This window comes from Atractosteus spatula, chromosome 25, assembly GCF_055471065.1.
Source record: "Atractosteus spatula isolate fAtrSpa1 chromosome 25, fAtrSpa1.hap1, whole genome shotgun sequence".
Classification (NCBI taxonomy): domain Eukaryota; kingdom Metazoa; phylum Chordata; class Actinopteri; order Semionotiformes; family Lepisosteidae; genus Atractosteus; species Atractosteus spatula.
The window spans coordinates 2,802,404-2,825,879 of NC_142730.1; the positions used below are offsets into that span (position 1 = coordinate 2,802,404).

At 40.7% G+C, this 23,476-nt stretch overlaps 1 protein-coding gene across 1 annotated transcript; it reads left to right on the forward strand.

Moving 5' to 3' along the window:
• Nucleotides 1-14,518: 14,518 nt before the first annotated feature.
• On the forward strand, nucleotides 14,519-22,687 carry LOC148815060 (uncharacterized). The gene is made up of 9 exons (XM_088905814.1): nucleotides 14,519-14,586; nucleotides 14,918-14,994; nucleotides 16,906-16,959; nucleotides 17,518-17,820; nucleotides 18,184-18,216; nucleotides 18,449-18,490; nucleotides 19,054-19,111; nucleotides 19,815-19,853; nucleotides 20,886-22,687. The coding sequence occupies exons 1-9, from the start codon at nucleotides 14,519-14,521 to the stop codon at nucleotides 20,956-20,958; spliced, it is 747 nt and encodes a 248-aa protein (XP_088761940.1). The 3' UTR covers nucleotides 20,959-22,687.
• Nucleotides 22,688-23,476: the final 789 nt, after the last annotated feature.

The following is a 23,476-nucleotide window of genomic DNA, read 5'->3' on the forward strand; positions in this document are numbered from 1 at the left end:
TTACTTGACCGTTTTGAATTAAAGGGGAATTCAGGGAGGCCAAATTGTGCAAACCCAAAGTAGGATTTAGCCAGGACCCCAAGGTTGATGTCACATCCGGGCTGGGGGTGGCTCGTGTACCTGTGTTCCTAGGGGCACATTCGCACGGGGAGTCACCCCTCCGCCAGCTGTGTGCGAACTAGGTCAAGACCCTTAGCAATTAGGCCCGTTACCTTTCAATCAGGAAGTTGATCCAACGAGCAATCATCGCACCAGGCAGGCTAGTAAAGGCTGGACTCTCTGCTGGGCCAGTACTCTGACATTAGAGCTAAGCATGTTAAGCTACTGCTAACGTGCTCCAGCTAACCCTCCGAGCAGCGATCCAGCAGGGACTCTCCTTCATCTTGAATTCCGCTAACTGGTACCTTGGGATCCCGTTCCTCCCCCGGATCCACAACAGAACTAGCCTGTTCAGCTGCCTGTTATATCCCGAAGAAGGCCTCCGCAGCCTTCGTTCACCTAGCTGAGCCTGCCTGCTCACCACTTCTCCTCCTGCCCGTCTCTCTGGGATTCCCCAGGGTTCCCTGACGTCTTGACCTGTCAGCCCAGTGCAGCTCTGTGCAGCAGCGGCTGCAACATAACAGCTAACACTCCTACTCTTACGTACTATACCAGTATCTTGCCTGCCCGGGCAGTGAAGACCTTAGCTTATCATCTGACATGAAGGAAAGCACCTGCTACAGTGCATTGTCACCTGTCACCATACACCAGACAGACATTTGGAAACTTACCTGGAGGAAAGCATGCCACTTTCTGATCTGTTCACACACTGTAAAGAACAGGACAATTTTGAAGTCGGGTTTGACATTGTGTGTGCGTATTGACATCTCTCCTCCTTCACCCTCTTGCTTTTCCTTTCGAAATGTACCTCCTACAGCTGGTTTCTTTTTAGGACGCTGTCAATTGTCGATTGAAAGGCTCACAGATGTGGCTCTGTCCCGTGTGGTTCGGCTCTGTATTTCCCTGAGATGAATGGCATATTTTGCCATGATTATGTCAACAACTTTTGTTCAGGGGAGAAATCTGCTCCTTCTCCACCTGCGTGAGGTCATTGTTTGAGTCGATGAATGAACACAATAAGCATATAAGCATATGTAAATTGTACAAGTGCACGCTTTGACAAAGATCATACAGAAATGCTGTGAAGAAGGGTGTGTTCAATTCTGAGTGTCCATGTAATTGAAGCAACAGAGGATCAGGTGATTAGGCTGCAGCTAACACTTCTTAGAAAGATGTGGAAATGCACTAAGATGTTTTGTGTTTTAAAACTTGCACCCCACCCTGCTCCTCGGAAAATTGTATTAGGCTGATTTCAGCATAAAGGATTCTTCAGATCTGGTTTTCCTAGTTAATCCACTCTGGCAATTCTCAGTTACAAGGTTCAAAACAATTATATAGAACGGTAGCTTCCTCTTTGAGTGACTATGACAACAACCTATTTTGAATGTGAGGCCGGCGGTACAGTTCGGCTATGTGTGACTCCACAGCTGGGTATTATAGTAGATTGGCACCATGCCCACCATGACACACCCTGCCGATTCCAAATTCTGGAGGCGTGAAACCAAAAATAAAGGGCTAAAAGCTTGCTCTTACAAAAGAGCACTCACTCTAGTACCAAAGACCTGTGCAACATGAGCTCCAAAATGTCTTTTGGGATCTAGATTTTTGTGCATCTGCAACAGAGTTCCAAATAACATTATCATTGCACATTGTGATCTCATTTTTGCTCACAATCTACGAGGCTATTTTGTGTGACTTTTTACTGATAATTTTTCATCCCTTCTGATAGCTTTCCGACTAAATGTTCATCTTAATGCTGAACCAATGAACAAACATTAGACTTGCTCATAATGGTCACGTGCCTAAAAAGCCACGTTCTGCTCGGTTTTAGCAATCAAGCTATTTTTGGGAAGTCTGGGTGAAATTTATGGTAAAAGCAAAGTTGTTTTTATTTCCTGCCTGCTTTCTGTAATTGTCTGCCTCAACCATGTGGTGCTCAGGTGCTTCTTCTGTTGTATAGCACTTACAGAGAAATAAAACAGATATAGGGGGTTCCCAGCCTTGTAGTTATCATGTGATTTCCCATCACCTTTCAAAGAAAGGACTGTAGTAACTCCTTACTCAGCAGAAAATGAATATATTTTCCTTTTATGGGCAACACCCTAGAACTCGTCACCATAGGAGATAAGAGCACAAATTTACATCTTTCAAAGTGTTTTTTTTCTTCTCTCGGTGCGAAGGCCCCTAAAGAGACGTTTTGTGTTGCTCAACCGACTGGACCTTGCTTTCACTGTAAATTGCTGCAGTTGGCTTTCCATTGCATTTCGCAACTGGATATGGCTGCACTGTGATTTACCACACGCTATATTCCTACAACCAGAATCTCGCAGCCCTTTGGAATGTTAGTGCATCCTACCAGTTTAGTGCAGTGTAGCGCAGTCAAAGTGTAGAAAAAGAGTCTTTTCCATTTTCAATGGTACATTCTCCAAGTGATAACAATGACAATAGCAATAACTCCTCACACTTTTATAGCTCTTTTCTGGACACTCCGTTTCAGGATCTTTACAGGTAATGGGGACTCCCCTCCACCACCACCAGTGTGTAGCCTCACCTTGATGATGCGACAGCAGCCAGAGAGTGCCAGTCCGCTCTCCACACACCAGCATTATTAGGAGGCCACGACTGGTAAAGGCCAGGGGGAAATTTGGCCAGGACACTGGAGTAACACTCCTACTCTTTTAGAGAAATTTTTAATGACCATGGAGAGTCAGGACCTCGGTTTTACATCTTATCGGAAGAACGGCACCTATTTACAGTGTAGTGTGTCCATTACTATGGTGGGGCTTTAGGACCCACACATAATGCAGGGCGAGCACTCCCTACTGGCCCCTCTAACACCTCTTCCAACAGCAACCTTAGCTTTCCCAGGAGGTCTCCCATCCAGGTACTGACCAGACTCACACCTGCTCAGCTCCAGTTGGTTATAGCACTTCAGTGCTCCGTTGCAGTTTTCCAAAATGACGAAGACCGTCAGGAAGATATGTATTTATAATTTATATATAATTATATGGTTATAATTTGGCAGAAAAAGCAATTCAAAAAGTAAGAAGAAAGGTAGAAAGAAAAAGATTTCAGCTTTTGAGCCTTGATCAAGGGTGGGGAGGGTGAGAGGAAGCTTTGGGTATATAAAATGGAAAGGAGCACAAGAGACATAGCATGTGTGGACCAAAGTGGGCCGCTCTCAGTTTCAAGCTGCATCACACAAATATCTTTTAAATGTTCCCTCCGATGAGCAGTGTATTTATGGTACGCCTGCTGTCCTGACCTTGGTGGGTCCTGAGACCCTAACCTGAGATATCAGCTGGGGTTCTGTCCTCACGTGGGCTGCTGAAGGGAATATATGAGGACTCTCGTTTGCTGCTGTGCAACTGTGAATCGGTCCCAGGGGCCACCAGAGTATCGGAGTGCTGAAGTAAGACACTTTCCGTCAGAGAAATCTTGTGTCTCCTCAAACTGAAGGGGAATTTTCAATTAATCACATGCTTTTTTTTGGAAGAAAACAAAAAGGAAATGGTACATACACTAGATGTCACATTTTTTTATTTTCCTGGTATACCCTTGTCAGGCTCACACTAGCAGCATTTCTGTAAGTACTGCCCATTTTAGGTGTTTGAATGCTAAAAAAACAATTTACTGTAATTATCACATGCTATACACTTCCTTTGTGTCGCATCATACTGCAACAAAGAACAAAGAACAAAGAGTTATTAATTTACAGTTAGCCCACCTATTTTAAATGCTAAGCATGAATATATCATTTCAAGCAATATTTTTCTGGGCAAGTTTATAGTTGACATTCCTTAAAGATCTCGTACAGCCATTGTTGGTTTATTTTGGAACCACCAACTGCTTTTTTCTTTGTCTCTAGAGCACCGACTACCTTTATATGTTTGTTAGAAAATGAGACATGCAATCTATTGTCTCCAGTTTTGCCACACATCATCTGTCCTGACGCATGACTTCCGCAGTGCCTGACAGGAGAGGCTGCTCTGATTGGTCGAACAGTGTGTCCCGCAGTGACATCACTGCAGGTGCCCTGCAGGTTTCCCAGAACTGTTGTTTAACAAAAGGCCAAGTGAGGTCTTGACAAGGACAGCTTGTCCCAGCTTTACCTGAACAGAGCTCTGGCAAGGGTGGCACATATTAGAGAGTCCTTGTCACAGTCGGCTGGTAAATTGACCAATGTTTGAACAAGCCCATAGTGGCCATGGGGACGCCGCCATACATATCAAGTTTTCAAAACAAAAGTGTCTCCCAGTTTTCAAAAATGTTTTAAAAGGTAGAACTCCTTCTCCTTGGGAATTAACTTGGACAATTATTTTAGGGTTCCTAATGTAACTCAGATTGTTTGGATCTTTTTAAATGAGCAGATCACTTCCTACGGTCTAAGCCATTTAAGATCGTAAAGATCATGCAATAAAGATCTTTTGGATTCTCTTTGCATGTTGTGCTTGTCAGAGCCATTAGCTGTTTTTCAGGCTGGGAACCATATTACCTACAAGTGCTCTAATTTCAACAGGAGGGGTGATATAGTTTCTGTAGCTCTTACCTTGATTACTTCTGACAATCCTTAGCTTGTAAGGATGTCTTACAGCCTTGTCCTTTCATACAGAGAGTCCAGCGAAAAAAGGAATATTTTCCCTTTTTTTTCTGGTAGCGCACAACTGCCTAAGCACCATCCAGACTGGACTGGCTTCAGTAATTGCGCTGCCTGTGTTAGGAAAATGCTGAAAGATGAGCAGCTCAAATGTGGGTGGGTTGGTGAAGTCTGTCTGCATGGGGTTGTATGGTCTGCAGCTGTAGGCCACGGAGTTTGTACACCCACCCCCACACACATAAATTGTGGTTTATAACAACAAAACAAAGTTGATTCAAAAAAGCATTAAGAAAAAGAAAGTGTTCTAAATCAGCAAGGGAAAGAGAAGTATTAACATTGAGGAGAAGCATATCACAAAGTATGGCCACATTTAACCATTTATATCATCTGTAATAGAGGAAATGTGGTTATCATGACCGCTACCACATCATCATAACATATGAGACTAATTATTTTTGACATTAACAGTTATGACATCATGGCTGTAAGTTTCTGTCAGATGGTTTGAGCACAGCTGTTATGTGACCTTAGATCACAGGCAAGGAGAACCAGATGATATTGTAAATGTAGCATAACATACGGTTGTGAAGCAACTGATAAAAAGAATGCCGATAATACTGTTTGGTGACATTAGATTTTGTGCTCCTTTTTCTGTGGCAGGATCATGTTTATTTAATATCCTGTTTAATGACTGCTGAGAGTTTAGTGGAATGAGGAAGAAGAAACCGCTGTTGGGTGACATCAATGTCAACAAAAGCAGGGTAATGGCAATTTAAAATGACTAAGGGAGAAGAAAGCTTAAAACACCTTTACTGATAATGGCCTCCTAATAATCCCCCTCTCTGAACTGGCTTCATCACTCTGGCTCTCCTCCCCACTGAGAGCTGGTGTGTGGGGAGTGTACTGGCGCATCACCCAGGTGGGGGGAGGAAGGGAGTCCCCATTACCCGTGAAGTGCTTTGAGTGGAGTGTCCAAATACATTTTTAACAGTATACGGACAGTTCCAAAGAGGAGAATAGGAAGCCAAAATTAAACAACTCTCTGCACTCCCTTAGAAATAACATTGCAAACTTGTATAATATGCTAGTTGCCACACTCAGTCTTAAATCCATGGTAGCATCTCTGTTCTGTTTTTAAACACCAGCTTGCAGATACAAACATGGGAGATTCACATTTATACATCTGTTTCGGGAAAATACATTTCCACCAGTTGTTTTTGAGTGGTGGGGCTTTAGGTGTACCAGTTGGAGGTATACCATCTCCTGGCTTTGTAGTTTGATACCTTGAAATAGGACAGGTGTCCCAGGACTGAAAGAAACTACTGTATAAATCGAGCATTGGACTAACCTGACATTTTTATTTATTTAAGTCAAAGTGCCACAACAGCACCATGTTATCAAATGTTATTAATAGCATAAAGTGTATGGGTTCTTATGGGTCAAATGCCCCCTTTTTTAGGATTCTTGTCAGAGAATTACACAGAAAAACACATACAGTGGGAGAGATTTTTAAATTGATGACAAATAACACTGGACAAAATGTAAATAAAGTAATAATTCCAGAATAATATCCTGGATATCTATGAAAACTGATAAAAAAGGTTTCAAAGGATTCAACATTTGAGTTCAAAAACACCATTGAGGCCCTGGAACCTTTATATGAAGTGTTTGGTACTGTATTACACATTTTAGTGTCCCTGTCACACTACATTAAGACTATTTTGACCGTTTTGAAGTTTTTGGTGCTTAAAAATAAAAACAACTGAATCAAATGAGAATCACTTTTCTTATTTTCCACAAACCACGCAGAGTCAGGACCTTGGTTTTACATCTAGTATAAAAGATGAGATGCCTTTTGTAGGGTAAAGTGACCCCCCTCACTACACTGGGGCATTAGGACCCAAACAGACCACAGGGTGAGCGCCCCCTACTGGTCCCACTCATATGTCTTCCAGCAGCAACCTTAGCTTTCCCAGGAGTCTCCCCATCCAGGTACTGAGCAGGCTCACACCTGCTGAGCTTCAGTAAGCCCCTTGTACAGTAAGTTGCAGGGTGATATAGCTGCTAGCACACTGTTTAATATTTAAAACGTTTAAAATAACCCTTCCCAAAACTAAGCCACGGAGATAACCTTCTGAGTGCAAATTTCTGCACACGAATCTCTATGAACCTTTATTTGCATAAAGAATGTGTTAAATATCACTTCCCCGTAGAATAAAAAAAAAATCAACAAAAGAGGTTCACCTAACATTGTTTCTTTCCTCCCGTAGAAGGGGTTACTTTATCTCCAAAAATGCTTTGTTTATGCGAACTTGCTAATTGTGCTCAGAAGGCGTGCTCTTTTTATAACTGACAGGGACGACATCTTAATTGTAGCTCTTAAAGATCTTAATTTGAATTAAAGTGGTGTCAAGACCAGCACGAATTGTACTCTAAAACGGAAGCCACGGAGATTTTTTTTTCCATTTAAGCAGCTAATAGGCTTACGTACCTTGATGAAAAATGTGAGAGGAAACTGTAGTCTCACTGAAGGTCTGTGACATTATGACATTATGACATAATGAAGTACAGTTAGCGTTTGCTGAGTTTTTTTTATAAGGATTTTCTTATTTCACTCCAAGTCTCATGGCCGCATGACGAGGTAATCGTCTTTATTCTTTATTGTTAATTATAGATTCGTGGTTATATATAATAGATCGTGTTTTTTAAGCAGTGCGATTTGTCTTTATCCATTATTTGTGTGTGTGTGTGTGGAGATAGACAAGGGTAATATGTCTTAATCAAATGTGAGGTCTTGTTCTTTAAGATTTATTCTGATGTGAAAGCACTATGTCTATAGAAAGCAGTAAATTTAAGTCAAAGTGTCAATTGCAGTCATTTTGTGAATCATATCTTTCTTGTGGTACTCGGCCGAGCTTAACATATTTTACTCAGCGGTCGGCTTCTTTCCCTGAAAAAAAAAACCCTAAAAGGATCAGAAACTCAAATCAGTCTCACAGCGGAGGAGATATTTTACGGATTTAGGGTTAGGATTAAATAAAACCTAGCTATGCACGACCGATAATATAATATGAAACTGGTTAAAAAAAAAGTGCGGTAAAAACAGGCTGATGATTTCGCATGCAGTTATAAAACAGGCGAAGAGTAAGTTCGACAAAAATCGAGGTAGTAAATCGAGGGTACTTTATCAACACGAGATACTCCAATGACTGAAACCGAACGAACGAAATTGAAAATGGAAACTACTCCTCATTCATTTGATATGAGTCTCCCTCACCACCACATATGTTTTTATTTAATGCGAATTCAACATTGAATACACCTTTGAGTAAATTTGATTTTTTTAAACTTTGGAAATCGAGGAAAGCAGCGATTCTCGGTCGTCATTTCGGATACAAGAGCAAGCGATGCACGGTGCTCGTGTTCGCAAACAGAAGAGGGGTTTTCAGAAGAAAAGCAAAACACAGGACAGCGTTGTGTCCGTATTCGCAAACGATGCAGATTTTATCTCGACGCGATATTGTATCGAGCTAAGCAGTAAAGCTCGAGGAAATGGATTCGCAGTTCCGCCCCAACACGGCCGCAGACGCACACGTGTAATGGCGCGAAACTGTACTATAAATGTTAGGCAAAGACGAGGTTTTCCACACACCTTTCATGTAGAGAAAGCAATATCACGTGCGGTTATCCCACATTCTCCATATTTGCATAAACAGATCTTTCTCTGCCAAAACACGAGACTACAGCCAGGAAGAAAGCTTGTACTTAATTACTGTACTGGATTAAAAGAATACCTTGCGCTTGATCAAGTCAACTCAAAGCGAGATGTGAAGGTTAATAAAAACGTGGATTTGGCCTTGCTTATGGGTTTACCTGAGATGTCTAATCACACTGTTTTACGTGCAAATATTACATGTGAAAATATCACAATATTAAATCTTGGCGCTTTAACCTATAAACTACACTGGTATTTTTCTGAATGTGATTTGTAACGGTACAGCTGGTCTGACTCAAACGGAGATGTTTCTTCAATAGGACAGGACATACTGTATATATTACTTATATATACACATACTGTATACTTGTGTGTGTGTATATATGAATAAGTTCTCAGAATTTGTTGTGTGACTCATTATGCAAGAAAGTTGAAGCATGCTACATCACAGACCATCCAGATTTGTAATAAAGTGAAGTGTATGTGGTCATATTGCTTTTTTTTGTGTGTGGAAGTCTCTCAGCTGTGAGTTTTTAACTATGCAGTAGTAGATAAGGATGAAGATGGCAAAAACAGTCGTATCTACAAATACCAGTTTTCATCTCTGAGTATGGGATGTAGCAAGTACAACTAAATACAATGTTCTGCATTGACTCCTTCCAAAAATGTTTCAGAATGTTTTTTTTTATTTCATGCTTGTGAAGGAGAGTTTATTTGTGCTGTACACATTAAAATGTGATTAACATATTTTATGGACCGTAAAGCACTGCCAGATTATGAGTCAATATCAATGTGTGGGAGCCTTATAAATGAAAGTTTATGTCTGCGGGGAGTTGGGCATTGAATTCTTTGACTGGGAGTTTAGAAGAATTACAACAGACAAAAAAAAAAAACCATCAATAAAAGCCTTGCAGAGTCAGGCTACACAAAACACTTTTAGATTACTTACACAATATCGTCTAATTTTATTACGTGACAACATTTGTTCTGAAATTTTATGCTGAATACAACAATCAGAGAATTAGAAGATGATAGATTTTAGAGTAATTTAGTGTAGAGAATGGTAGGATAGAATTTAGAAGGCATGTCTGTGGTTTACCACAAATTTTATCACTGAATTATTTGGATAAAAGGCTTATGCACATCGAGTACTTTAGTTCATTAGTACAGTATATCATTTTTCTCATTTGCTGCGATAATGAATTATTCTTTGGGCATTGCTTTCTAGATCATGTGTTCTTATGTAAATCTCCTCTTTCGTTATTTGTAGTTCTGTCCTACTCTCTTTTTATAGTTTCACCTCTGATAAGGCTCTCTTTCTTCCTAAAGTCTTCTTAGACTCTCAAACCGCATCTCGTGTCTTGACAGATAAATACTGTTATCTCTATCTTTATAAATACTGTTATACTGTTAGTATGTAGCACACAAAATGGCTTATTTGAGAGAGGAGAACTTGTTCAAGATAAGATAAAGGCATGCTTAGTGATAAGGGCAAATATGAGAAAGAGATTTGATTTTATCATGGCGGACTGGAGAAAATGAACAATGGTCCTACTGTTCCATTTGCACATTCTCTCAGTTTCAATTTTTTCAGGTCCTGTGCCGTCTCCTGACTAGGGAGGTCCACAAAACTATACAGCCAAGAGCCCACCATTGAGAGGGTACCCACAGACATCTACCACAAAAGAAACTTCACCATAATTGTCCATAATTATGAATGCTGGTTGGCGCTGTTTCCATCCGCGTCTGCTTGAACAAGACTGGGCATGTAACCCACAGAGGTTTCAAATATTGTCTGCCCAGTCTTTTTTCTATCTTCCAGCATCTGCTTCAATGGTGTGGTTCCTCTCCACCAGCCTGGCAGTTCCCGAAAGAATTGATATCTGGTGTTTTCACTGGTCAAGTGAGGAAGGAAATCTCTTCTGTGCTTCTCTAGTTCATCACACTCCTGAGTCTAAGTCATTGGAATGAGAGGGGCTGGGTGGGAGCTAATATTTTGGTCACTGGGTGTATATCATACATGCAGTTGCACTAGAACAAGATGTCAGTGCAGTAAAATCACTACTGTTGAGTCTTCGGGACTATTAAGACATTTTAAAAATGACAGGAGACTATTCGGCCATCTGCTCATTTGGGTAAGTCACGTTTCTCTGTGGAAGAGTGCCGCTTGTGACATACTGTTGAACTTTCGTTAATGAGCTTCTGCTGGAAAATTCTGAATATCTTGGTAGTGAGCTATTTTTGAAATGCCTAAAAATACATCAGCTGAAGAACAAAAGACTGCTTTAATCTGACTTCTGTGAATGCCGGCATATCCCTTGGTTGTGTCATAACGGTATCTTCGGTGGGTCCACCAACACACCAAACACACAGCTCTAAGGTTGAAAGCACCCGTGTACGTTACTGTGCAGTGAAAATCAAAACACCACAGCCAAAAACCAACGCAAAAGCCTCAGCTCTTCAAGTCCCTGCCTGAACTTCTCATGGCGGTGCGACTGGTTTGGCTTAACCTGCTTGGTTTATCGTGGTTAATAGGCAGCCTGCCAACCACAGGACAAGGAGACTCAAACCCCTTTCAGAGTAAGTGCGTCAGCAATTATGAATGCTGAAAAATAAGGACCCTGTGCAGGGCTCAGATAGACTTATTCCCCGAGCAGTAGTAGGAAGTCGAAACAGAAAAAGAAACCAGTCCTAATATCCGAAATCCGAAGGGCAGGCGCTAGTCAAGACCGGGTAGAGACAATACAGCGAGGCAACCAATCCAAAAACGCAAAGGCAGAGACGTGGTCAGAATCGAGCTAGAGTCGCGAAGTAAGGGATAGAACAGGCTTTCGAAGGGGGGTTGGTATGCGCACTAGGGCGCTCCAGGGAGAATCCGAAATCGTGAGCGATGGGCAGGGAAAAGAGGAGGGTTAAAGTAGTGTCGGGAGTGAAAGGCCATAGGAAGATTAGTTGTGGCGTGAGCGTCTGTTTGAGTGGCCGTGCGTGGGAACGTGAAGGCGTTTATGCGAGCGCGCAGTTTGTGAGTGCAGCCAGTTGACCTTGGACCCCTAGAGGTTTTTTTTTTCCCCCTTACTAAGGAGTTTTTGGTTCCTCTCCTCCGTTGTCTTCTGGTCTTCTGTTCTGTGTTCACAACTTGCATTGTTAAGCGCCTTGGGGCAACCTTGTTGTGAAAGGCGCTATATAAAAATAAATTGAATTGAATGGAGTGCGTGCGGAATGCGTGACAAAGTGGACCATCCACTGGTTGTATTTGTATTTGTAAATTATTTATACGTTTAATAATTTTTTTTTAAAAAAGACAAAGTGGACCAACGGGAGATTGCAAGTGGAGATAGGGTGGAGGAGGAAAGCTTCAGATGAATGTGAAGGGAGATGCTTGTGTTTGATATATAGTGCTAATGTCTGTAATGGTGATTGTTACCAGCTGTGTGAGAATGACTTGTCATTATCCTTCCATTTAATGTTTTCATTTCTCCTCCAGCATGCTTTTTTTTTTGAGAATTCTGAGGACACCCTTTACTGTCTGAAGATACACTTCCATGCTGTGACACCCTGTTTGAAATGAGTGTTTCTGGGAACATAATTTCCCAAATTTTGTCAGTGTTGAGAAGGTTGGCTTGGCCTCACTGCTCCACATCTCCCTTGTGCTTTTATAAGTTTTTTGTGTGTGGGAATATCAGGTCTGATATTCTTAGTTGAGCTTCACCGTCCCACTGCTTGTGTAGCAGGGTTGCAGATTGGAAATGAGTGCAGGGCCTGACAGCTACTCCGTGAGACAGGTGGGTGTCATCTTCTCTGCATATGATGCCCGCATAGGGTGTGAATTGTGTCGTGCTTCACACTGGGTGTAACATTAAAAAGCATTAATGTTAATAATAATGGTAATGTTAAATCGAGAAAAAATCTCTCAGAGAAGAATTGAGCAGTTTCCCTAAATGGGGTAACAGGGTTGTGTGAGTTACCTTGAAATTAAGTTTAAACTGAAGTGTGCTTTATTGCAGAATGGGAGCCCTCTGTTAGTGAGAATCTAGCTGAGCTGTCTACTGAAGTCAGGTGAGGCTGCATTTCACTTTCTGCTTATTACGAGGTAATCAGAGGAGACCCCAGCATCTCCATCTTTGACTCCTGTGCTGAAACTATTGAGTCAATTTCCATGAAATATAATTGCTTCTAAGAGCAAAAGCTCTCAATATTTTTTTTTGTTTTCAGTGTAGTAGTGATACCGTTGTATATTATATACTATTATACATTTTCCATACCAGTTAAGCAGGAAGGAGCTGAAACAGCCGATATTCAGTGGAAAATATGGTTATACAAAATGTTGTCCACTTTTTTAAAGTTTTCTCCATTCAGTACATGTATGCAGTGTGGCACAAGTGCTGCTGCTGTGCCACTGCATTTGGGTCCCGAGATCAGTTCTGGTCTGGGGTACCTTCCGTGTGGAGTTTGCATGTTCACCTTGCAAGTTTTTGTCAGGCACTGTGGTTTATGTGCAGTTTCCAAAGGCTTAGAGGCCAGGTTCATTTGTCTGAGCTGTGTGTATGCCCTGTCCATGTGTGTGTGGCATGGCATTCCTATCTCAGTTAATGGTACTACATGGTTAATGTTAATGGTACTTATCAGGATGCTGTCCTTCCACAGCCTGAGCCAGGACCAGCGCACCATACAAGAACTCTTACCAATGAAATCAGCTAGTAGTCACTCTTCTGTCCCCCCCCCCCCTTAATTGACATACTGTCTATGGTTTGTCATTTTGAAGGATTTTTTAGAGTACAGATTGTGTCTGCCTTGGGTGTTTCAATCAGATGTGTTACTGCCAAGAGATGTCACTCAATTTCAGAAGGTGCCACTTCTTCTCTAGCCTTTCCAGGCAGTGAATTGAGTGTGACCGCACAACAGCTCGAGGGGAATTCCTGGTGACCTCATGGTAGCCTTTCTCTACTTGTGATATAAGAACACATGAGATATAACCATTTGCTGTTTGTTCTTTACCAGCAGGCATTATTACTATTTATGTTAGATTGTATTTAAATAGAGTATGTGACATCTGGCAGAGTAAACATTTTTAAATTCAAAGCAGAGGGGATGTTTGCTGAGATGTTAGGGATCCCCATCCTGTGAACAAAAACGAGCGTAAAGTTTAACTTGTTAATTGAATTGTGGGTAAATGGAAGACGGAAGACTAATTGTCTTTAATTGTGGGTAAACGGAAGACAGCCTTTTATTAGCACCAAGAGAGAGATGAATAGTTTTGAAACATCTGGTGCTCTGGAACAGAAAACAAAAAGACAGAAATACAGCAACACTAATGTAAACAGGTCAGACTTTCAGTGCTTGTTTTGGATTGACCCCCTTTATGATGGTACAGTGCACGAAGGCGGGTTTAGTCATAGCATTCCTGGAAACTGGCCAACGTGACATCAGCAACACATTCTCGAGAGGTTTCAACATTTAGAAAGAAAGAAATGAAAACCACTCAAGGTGGTGGAAAACTTTTGTCGGCATCACTCTTGTCTCAGTAGAGACTGAAACACCACTGCTCATGCAGCACGTTGTCTGCTATGACTGTGGAGGCTATGGTTTTAAACAATACAGGCTCATCAATGAGTTAGTTTTTGACCTTCATCATTATTTTAGAGCTTTTTTGACCCGTAGGGACTTGGTTAATATTCATGGTTGGAACTGTAAACTATTCCGTTGGATAACGGTCATTGCTGCTTCAGTATTGGTGAGTTTGAGTCACTTTTGTATTATTGCAGAATTACTTCATTTTAATTTCCCCCCTCTGGGAACCTAATCGTGTTATATGTTGTATTTAAGTTTGATTTTTTTAATAGTGTTTTCTTGTCAGGTGTTTAGAAACTGTTTTTATCTTTTGGATTTCTCATAACATCAACAATAGTAAGTGAGAAAAGCGTTTTATTTTCCTACTGTTTACCTCATAAATGCTCATGCTGTTTTTGGTGAAATAGAACTGAGATTAAACATCTACCTTGGGTTCATAGTCAGGATATGCCTGAAATCTTTTAATTTAATGTCCAACCCACACGTTGCTGTTTATATTTTCTATATATGACTGTGAGAAGTATATGTTATTGTTAATAATGATAACGGAGGAATTCGTGATTGTGATGGTGGTGGTGAGCTGTTGCACGTTATTTCAAGTGCAAGGGTAACGTGCTCTCACAGTCCTAGTCCCGTGTGCAGCTGAATTCTGTACTAGCTAGAATTAGGAGACAGAAGAGCGAAGTCACCAAAAAGAAGAAAAATAGAGTGGACATTATAAAAGCACCCAACAAGGCTGTTGCTCTGTGGTTTAGCTGTATTTGTTAGATGGAAACAGGAAGCCTCACACATATTGTGGTGTTTTAAATGAGCAAGTGTGGCATTGTGTGAAAAAGTCAGAAAAACTAGAAGAGGGTTCATAAATTAAATCACAGTCCTGGTAATGTCCTGCTTTGAGCCATGTCACTAGTGCAATTTGTCTTTTCTTGCCATCCTAGAAGAGGGATCCTCAGGCAGTTCACTCACTTTGACTGGGAGGAGTCTTTGGTGGCGGGACCTTCTGCTAACATGGGCGGTAAGAACAGAGATGGTTTACAGAGTCTCACTAAAGCATAAACCTTGGCCACAGGCGAAACACTCCCTGAGGTCACAGCACGCACCAGCTTAGGCTTTTCTGAGAATGAAGAGGGTGTTCACGGTGAGGATGAAGATGAGGGGCATGACGAAGGTCACAGTAGTGACCAGGAGGTTTGAAGGGAATGAAAAATCCACCGTTGTCACATCTCCCCCTGGGGACAGCCCGCAGGCTTGGCTCCAAGTCTTCAAGGAGAAACTGGCCAGCAAGTCAAAGATCTGCTCCTCTAACTTTCTATCTTTGAAAACCCAGGAGTGAGAGATCCAGGTGGTCAGTCTGGCCAATCAATGAGCTCTTGGCCATTAACTGATCCATCATCATCTCAGATTGGGACAGAAAATTTCTCCTGGTCCTGATGATGAAGACCTTCAGGAGGAGGTCCTATGATCTTGGGAAGAAATCCAGTGACAGGAAGAAATATCACAGGCCAAGACAAAGGAGGAGAACAAGGACAAGTCCAAAGATAACATTCCCTACCCTAGTCCAGAGGCGTTGAACTGATATTGTCAATGTTTGGGTTTTTTTGCAAAGAAGGTCTTATTTTATTATTTTCTCACCCAATTGATCGACTGACTTATGCAAGTTCCTAGTGTGAATTTTTACGTTTTTTAAGGGATACTTTAAGAAAAAAGCAGAGGCAGATCAAACAGAGACAATGCTAACTAAAACACAGACATGCAGAAGACACTGAAGATCTGTCTCTTAAACATGGAGCAATGCAATGCAAACTGCTATGCACCTAAACCAAGTGTGTGGTTTAATGGTGAGGCATTGTATGGTTCAATCAGTTTTTAAATATGTATTAATAAAACAGTATGTTTTGATTTGTTAAAACAGATCAGTTAATATCTGATCTTGTCATTCAAAATGAACTCAGTAAGGGGTTACTTTGTTCTGTTTGACTTAAGAGCTGACTTGATCTACACATTACCCTGAAATTATAGTGTTTGCATTGCTTAAACCTTTTCTGATTTAACTCAGACAGCTGTAAAGTAAACATCTTGGCAGCACAGAGCTCCACCACTGGACCATGTGTCATGATAGTGCAGACACTGTCGTGGGTGGACAGGGCCCCGACATTGCCACACAGTGTGATAGCACTACTGTGACTGAAAGGGCCTGGAAATTAAAATTTCCACTTTGCTTGGCCTGCTGTGCAAAGCCGTTGCAAAGCACCTTTGACCTTGAGTTTTCTTCAGTGTGATTGCTTGACTTTGCTCATTGTACAGGGCCTGGTTTAGATGATCACATGGAAGAATATTTACCAAATCCGACACTTCCACTGTCTTAGGCCTGGGGTGTTGCAGAACTCAATAGACCACCAGTAGTTTATTTCAGAGCCTTCATAGAAGATGACATTGTTCATAACCAGTGGTTCTGTCCCTGTGGTACCCCAGTGTCTGCTGGGACAGATGTAGGTCTTGATTAGCAAGATGAGGAGAGACCACGGAAAGTTCTGTGTTGAATGTGTTGTAGATACTTCTCTGTAACTAGGGTCATTTTTAAATCAAGGCCTGGAAGCTGGAAACAAAACCCTAAACCAAGCAACAGCAATTAACACTGGTAATAAAGAGCCCAGCTGAAACAAAAAACAGCAGTCACAGATGTCCCTGTGAACCCCTGTTCTGAACTGATGCGAGCTAGTGGTATCAGTATTTATTGACAAAGCCAACGATATGGGATAATCTAATAATCCCTGGCCCTGTCACAGCTCACACCACAGGAAAGACCTTCTAAAATGGCTGTTTGCTGACGCTCAGGGTCAAAATCAATGCAATCCCTGACACGGGATTGAACTTCAGGGGAATTTTCAGACCAACCAATCGCCTGGTTGTTTTTGTGTTGTTTCAGGTCGCCTTCTGAACGTTGTGGTCTTCCTCACACTGTTTGGGAACCTCTGTTTTGGTGAGTTACTTTCAGATCTTTCTTGTTCATTGGTTCCAATTCCAGGATTTGAAAAAAGGCGTATGACTTCATTTTTTAGGTCAAGTTTCTATTTGTATTTGAGGAGGGCAGCCTTCTTTAGACCGACTAACAATTTGCACTTCACTACCCTGTGGCTTACATAAGTATGCACCCCTTTCCAAAGATGTTGTTAAAACAGATGTTGTGTACACATTGTTTAGAAGGTCATTAGTGTCCTGTTTTGGATTTCAGGTTTATTTTGCTAGCTCTGCTACCTTCATGCAAACCCTTGCAGTTGTCTGCAATACGTTTCATGGCTACATTTGTTTGGCTGATGTTAGGAGGTGATGCTTTTGCCCAAATTGAATTCAAACAGTGCTCTTTTAATGCAATTAAATTCTGTTTTATTACCTGCCAGGTTTGGTACCAGTGTGTACCATCTCTGCCTTGTCTCAGTGGTACCCCAAGCCAGTAACAGTATAACAGAATTCGATCTATTTCACCTTCATGTACAATTTATTGGAATAATCCTCCTAATGTGGTCTATTTTCCTTGCAGGTTTTGACGTTTGTTCCGGGAGACCTGCGGCATTAGAGTTTAATGTCTCTGGCCCTGTGGAGGGACTCATCAGTATTTACCATGACACTGAAAAGTTACCAGTGTATTCTAACAAATCGATGCCCCAGGAATGCCCTGCAAAAATGCTGGAAAGCAAATTGTTGTGCTGGTCTTCGTTTGGCAGGACCTTGCTTTTTTACAGATCGAATGTCTCGGAGGGCGACCGAGGCCGATATGATCTGGAATATGACACCCTGGACAGGAGAGGACAGAGTTCCACCAATAAACTGAGTGTGCTGAACAGTAGGTTCTGGTGCTTGACTGCTTATCTCACTTCAACTTAATTATTTTTAAAGGAGCAACTTAATTATTTTATTATCTTTGTCAATTATTTTATGATAATTACCACGCTTACCAGTTTAGGGAAAGGCCCCTAACCCAGTCACTGGTAATTGTTTTTGGCTAATGTGTTCTGTATTCCTTCTTTGAGTTCTTTTAATGATCAAGTTTTGTCCTTCTTCTGTTGACAGACAAATATTTATCTCACTGCTCAGTTTCCATTTTTGCTCTGTGCGGGGCAGCTGAGCCCTGCTGTGGTTTTGCTCTTGAACCAGTTATAGATCTTGGAACTCTTTTACGTCTAATCCCACATCTATTTTGTTTCAGATTGTACCTCACAAAGGACCACCACTCTTCCAGGTAAGTCAGTGCTCTGCAAATGTTTTTCGCCATATTCAGCCCTTGCACAACAATTAGAGACAGAAAACAGACTTTGTTGTTGTGGACACATACTATCAGAATGACTAAAAAATTAGAATTAAATTAGATTCAAAGATCTTGTAGGGCTTGCTACGTCTGACTGCTGTCATGTGATTGCTGCCCAAACAAGCTGTTTTATTTGACTATTTGATGGTTTCTGTTCTTCTTACAGCTACAACTTACCCCCATCTACCTCCCCAAGGAAATGAATATGGTAAGCTCTGCTAAAATAGGAAGAGGGAGTTAAAGCTGTCCCTTTTTTTCATCACAGCTATCCCTTACGAGCAGAAAATATTTTGCCATTAAGAAGTTGCTATATGTAATGGTTACATAAATACAATCCTTTGTAGTAGCTTAATTGATCTTGAGGTTTCATGCTAAAAACAGCTTTTAGTTCTGTTTTTTTTCCCAATGATGATATTGAAAACTTCTTTGCTTTAATGGCTTTGCCAGGTTTATGGGTTGTGTAACAGGGCAAGAATCAATTTGGAGACAATTTGCATGGTTGTAGGGGGGTATAGAGAAACATGCAGAGATTTATCCTCATGTAAACTAGTTCTTATGTAAACAAGTTAATCCTATGTGAACTAGATCTCAACTAGTTGACTAACAGGCTCTGAGCTGTTAAACATGTGCACTGATGGTGTGATAAATTCTTAGTGTATGGATAAAATGTCTAAAAGACCTGTTCTAATCTTAGGACTTTTGTTATGCTCTTATGAGCAGAAGACGCAGTTTTGAATTTTGAAATGATAACTTTTCGTTCTCTTAATCCAGGTGTGGCCGTAGCTGTTACACTTGGTGTATGTGCTGTATTTGGAATCTCTGCGTTCGTGTAAGCCTGACCCTTTTCTATTCATGTGTCTTTCTGGAGGCCTGAGTCGAACATATCCTGCAAGCTCCACTTCCAAGCTTTCGATATTTAGATCATTGATGGCTCCACTGTTGTGTTTCAGATTCCTTGTGGATCTTTTTTTTTCCTCCTCCCAGAGTTTCTTGAAAGCAAGACGACCGATTCAAAAGCACGATAACAGATATTAGATTATTTAACACGGTCCTCCCTGACATGGTGAATTGACTCCTGCACAATAAACATTTAATAAAACACCATGTTTTCAGTAAATGTTGGTACCCAGTCCTGTCTCTCTTTTACAAATAGTCAATGTAAAAACGAATCAGATTCTCAGCAACAGCTATAATGATAAAAGTTATGTTACTGAATTTCTAACCCTCCCTAATGGATTAGAATTTGGTTATATATGATAAATTGTGAGCAAATGTTTTTGTCACATTGTGTTGTTACAGGAATCTTTAAACATGTGGCTTATCATATCCTTGCTGAATTACACTGTGTTCTTTATTCTTTACTACAGGCTGGGAAAGTTCATGATAGAGAACAGATTAATTTTAATATGTGACATAGATTCTGGTTGTGGCAATTTGGGCACAAATTCAAGAAACAACAGATTGAGCTGAATCACACTGTGTGTGGAAAACACTGTGGTTTTTGACCGTTGTCTTTTATTTTTCCTTTGCAGTAGATTGATAGTCAGAAGAAATTCACAGAAGCCACACAAGTAAGGACAATTTTTATTTGCAATAACAGTACATGGATGTTTAATTTCATGTTCAAAGGCATCAAGAATATAACTCCAAGGCAACAGTTAGAGCAAAAAGAAAGATCTAGTGTAGTTACACCTTGTACATCATGTAAGGACAGGCACAAACATCACAGCATAAGGCTAGTGTTTATGCAGTAATAATAACAAACTTCTTTTTAAATCCAAGGACACTGTACATAGTGATAAAGAAGAAGACAAAAATAGTACAATGTCAAGTAAAAGAAAAAAGATGAACAAAAGCATAATCTAGTCTAGACAGTGGAGGTAGATTATAGGGCCAGCAGACACAGGCCCTGGTAATAAGGTGGGTTTTGAGTTTGGACAGTCAAAGAGTAAGAGACAGTGGGGAAATTGATAAACTGATGATTCCCAGGGCCCTCTGTGTGACCTGTGTGTTTTTTTTGTTTGTTTAATGACACACATCTGGACAAATGTGAAAAGTCACTTTCTAAGAGTGCAGCCTGATCTGATTCATGGAAGGGAACTTGAAAGGTGAAGACAATGGCAGCCTGTTTTGTAGTTTACCAAGCACGGAAAGACCACCCCCAATGAACTTCACTCAGGGAATGCCTGCAGTGTTACTGTATGTGACACTTGTCTGAGGTTTGTTCAAGTATAGTGTTAGTCAGCTGCATTACGGCTGGGATGTTAGCATTAGTTTTAGCTGCTCCTGCCCAAAATGTCTCTTAATCTATCTTTGGGAGGGTGGCACAGAGTATCAGAGATGAATAATATCAGGACTGATGAATTTTGTGGCCTCTGAAATTCAAGAGGCAACAAATACTTAGCCTGCAGATACATGATAGAACTGCACCACCCTGCTCTGCAGGTTGGCTTGTGAAAGGGGATGCGAGTTTCTCATGTTCTGTTACTCGCATACAAACATATGGATTCAACTCCATCCCTCTCACTGGGACCCAGAAGCTGACTCCAATGAGAGAAGTCCTCCCCGTGAGCTGTAATGTCCAATTAATTTCTGTCGCGCAGGAGGACTGCGATGGTGAAATTCCAAAGCGTGTCTGATAGCGGTACACAGAGCAGCCCTGTAGTTATCACTTGATGACAGAATCTTGAGGAGGGGTTGTAAAGCAGGAAGACCTGCTCCTGGAAAAAGAAGGAAGCAGCCGTCGTGAGTGGTTTTGTATTCTTCCATTTTAAAACAATCTCGAGGAATTCATCAACTGAGCTTTGTGATCCATTTCAACGAAAGACTATGGGGGAAAAAAAGCCATCTGATGACTGTATATGAACCTTTATTTGGTTGCTGGTATGTACAGTACTGATCTACTGATTTGAGGCAAGAATCTGTCCAGTTTCTGAGATAAATATCTTGCTTCGCCAATATAGCCTGGTGGCTTGTTCCACACTCCCACAACCCTTAGTGTAAAAAATGTTTCTTTGGTATTCTGGTAGTTTTAAAATGCGCTTCCTTGTGTCCCTTTGTTGGTAATTCTGATGATTCTGTGTGGTAGTGCTTTCAATATGCTGAACTATACTAATTAGACTGCTTATGATGTATTATTGATGTGTTGAATTAACAACAAGCATAACTATGATACTACTTCTTTTTCACTTTTAATATTTTTCCATGTATTTTTCTTATGATTCTTATACACTGTATGTACCTTTACAGAAATGAAATATTTTTAAAATATATTTCTACAAATTAGGAATATATTTTAAAATGCTATACTGTCATTTATGAAAGAAATGTATTCCAATATCTTGTAGTATACAAGATACACTGTAAAATATGTAAATTGCTTTTTGTATATTGCAATATATTTTCCAAAATATACTGTTTTGTAATTTTATAATATGCTGTAAGATATTTGAAGATATTGTGCTATATCTTCAAAAACATATATGTACATTTGTTGTTTTTGTATATTGCAGTATATTTGACCGAACATTAAATGCATTGTTAGCATGGTATCAAAGTTTAATTTAAAAGATATTGTGTTAATCTAATAATATATTCATACATATTCTAGACCAAACCACACTAAGACATACCACAAATTACAAGCCTAGTATTGACGTTGGGGTCTCTGTGGTATTGAAGCAATAAGATTCTAACCTGCAGTATTCTGTTATTGTTACAGAACTTGTAAGGTTTTATATCTCTTCTGAAGGAGGGCACCTTTTTACTGTATAGTGTCCCCAACACTATACTGGGGTATTAGGACCCACACAGACCGCAGGGTGAGCGCCCCCTACTGGCCCCACTGACACCTCTTTCAGCAGCCTTAGCTTTCCCAGGAGTCTCCCCTCCAGGTACCTTGCAGGCTCACACCTGCTGAGCTCCAGTGGTTTGCTAGTCTGGGATCTTCCAAACCTTGCTGTTCCCTGTTATTGAGTTCAAGTTTTTAATTAAGACGCTCACAATTACTAATGTAGTTCCTACTACCTAAAGCTAGAACACTAAATACACCTTTCAGTTTAAATGGGAAAATATAGAAATACCAGTAAGGTCATTTCCTTTTTTCACAAAGTTATTTTCAATACAATTACAAATATAGAAAACCCTGTTATAAATGTATTAAGGAAAGAGGAACTGAAAATCTAGATGTGAGTTTAGAATTCTGCTGTTTTTGCTTAATGCACGTATATGTTTTATGTAAAAGAAAATATTAATCACTTATACTCAATATGTTGCCATAAAGTAATTAATTGTCCATGTAGTGATTAATGTCATCTCCAGCACTTTTTCAGAACTCCCACTTCCCACTGTGAAAGCTAAGAATTTGTCACAGTAATGTGGAGATATTAAAAGCCAGATTTCGATCACATTCTGAGTCATGTCTACCAGTGCTCTGCATGGCTGTCTAATTCCTGGAAGGAGGGGAGGTGGCACATGTGCCCTTTTAATCAGAGCTACTGCACAAACATCGCAGTCTGTTAAGACACAGCAGCAGTGTATTTTTAAAGCTCTCCTAATACAGCTTTCAACAAAAGAAAGAAACATTCAAAATTAAACTGTGTTTCAAGGAGATGAGACTTTTAAAAGAGGTGTGTTTATCTGTAGCTGTGAAAGAAAACCCATGAGTATATACAGTACACACATTTGTTTAGGGAGCTGAAATTTATAAGACGGGCACTGTAAATGTATAGAAAATTGATCAAAGCAACTGCTTTTACAACTTGATGATGGGACTGGGCATCTCATTTTAATCTGTTAAGGGATTTAAATAAGAACTGGGCTAGATTGGTTCACTGTCTTTGTATTATCCATTTTCTAATTGTCTCTTTCGGAGACTAACCTACAAAGCAGTATACACTCTGAACAGGAGACGCCAGCCCATCACCGAGCACACACAGCCACACACACACACATCCACAGCAGGGCCAATTCATCTACCTGCAAGTCTTTGGACTGTGGGAGGAAACTGAAACCTGGAAGAGACCCACACAGACACTGGGAGAATACACAAATTCCAGTGCCTCAGCGCTGTGAGGCAGCAATGCTAACCACTATGTCACCGTGCCACCTTGAATTTGTAATATTACAGTACCAACCCTTTCTGACTAGTGCATCTTGCATTGTCACCACATTAAGCTCATGTGCTCATAGATGA

Bases quoted from the DNA above. Each gene is read 5' to 3' on its own strand.
- LOC148815060 (XM_088905814.1), top strand. From the start codon at position 14,519: ATGATAACGGAGGAATTCGTGATTGTGATGGTGGTGGTGAGCTGTTGC. The intron at 17,821-18,183 runs GTAGGTTCTGGT...ATTTTGTTTCAG, and splicing joins TAAACTGAGTGTGCTGAACA to ATTGTACCTCACAAAGGACC. The intron at 18,217-18,448 runs GTAAGTCAGTGC...TTCTTCTTACAG, and splicing joins AAGGACCACCACTCTTCCAG to CTACAACTTACCCCCATCTA.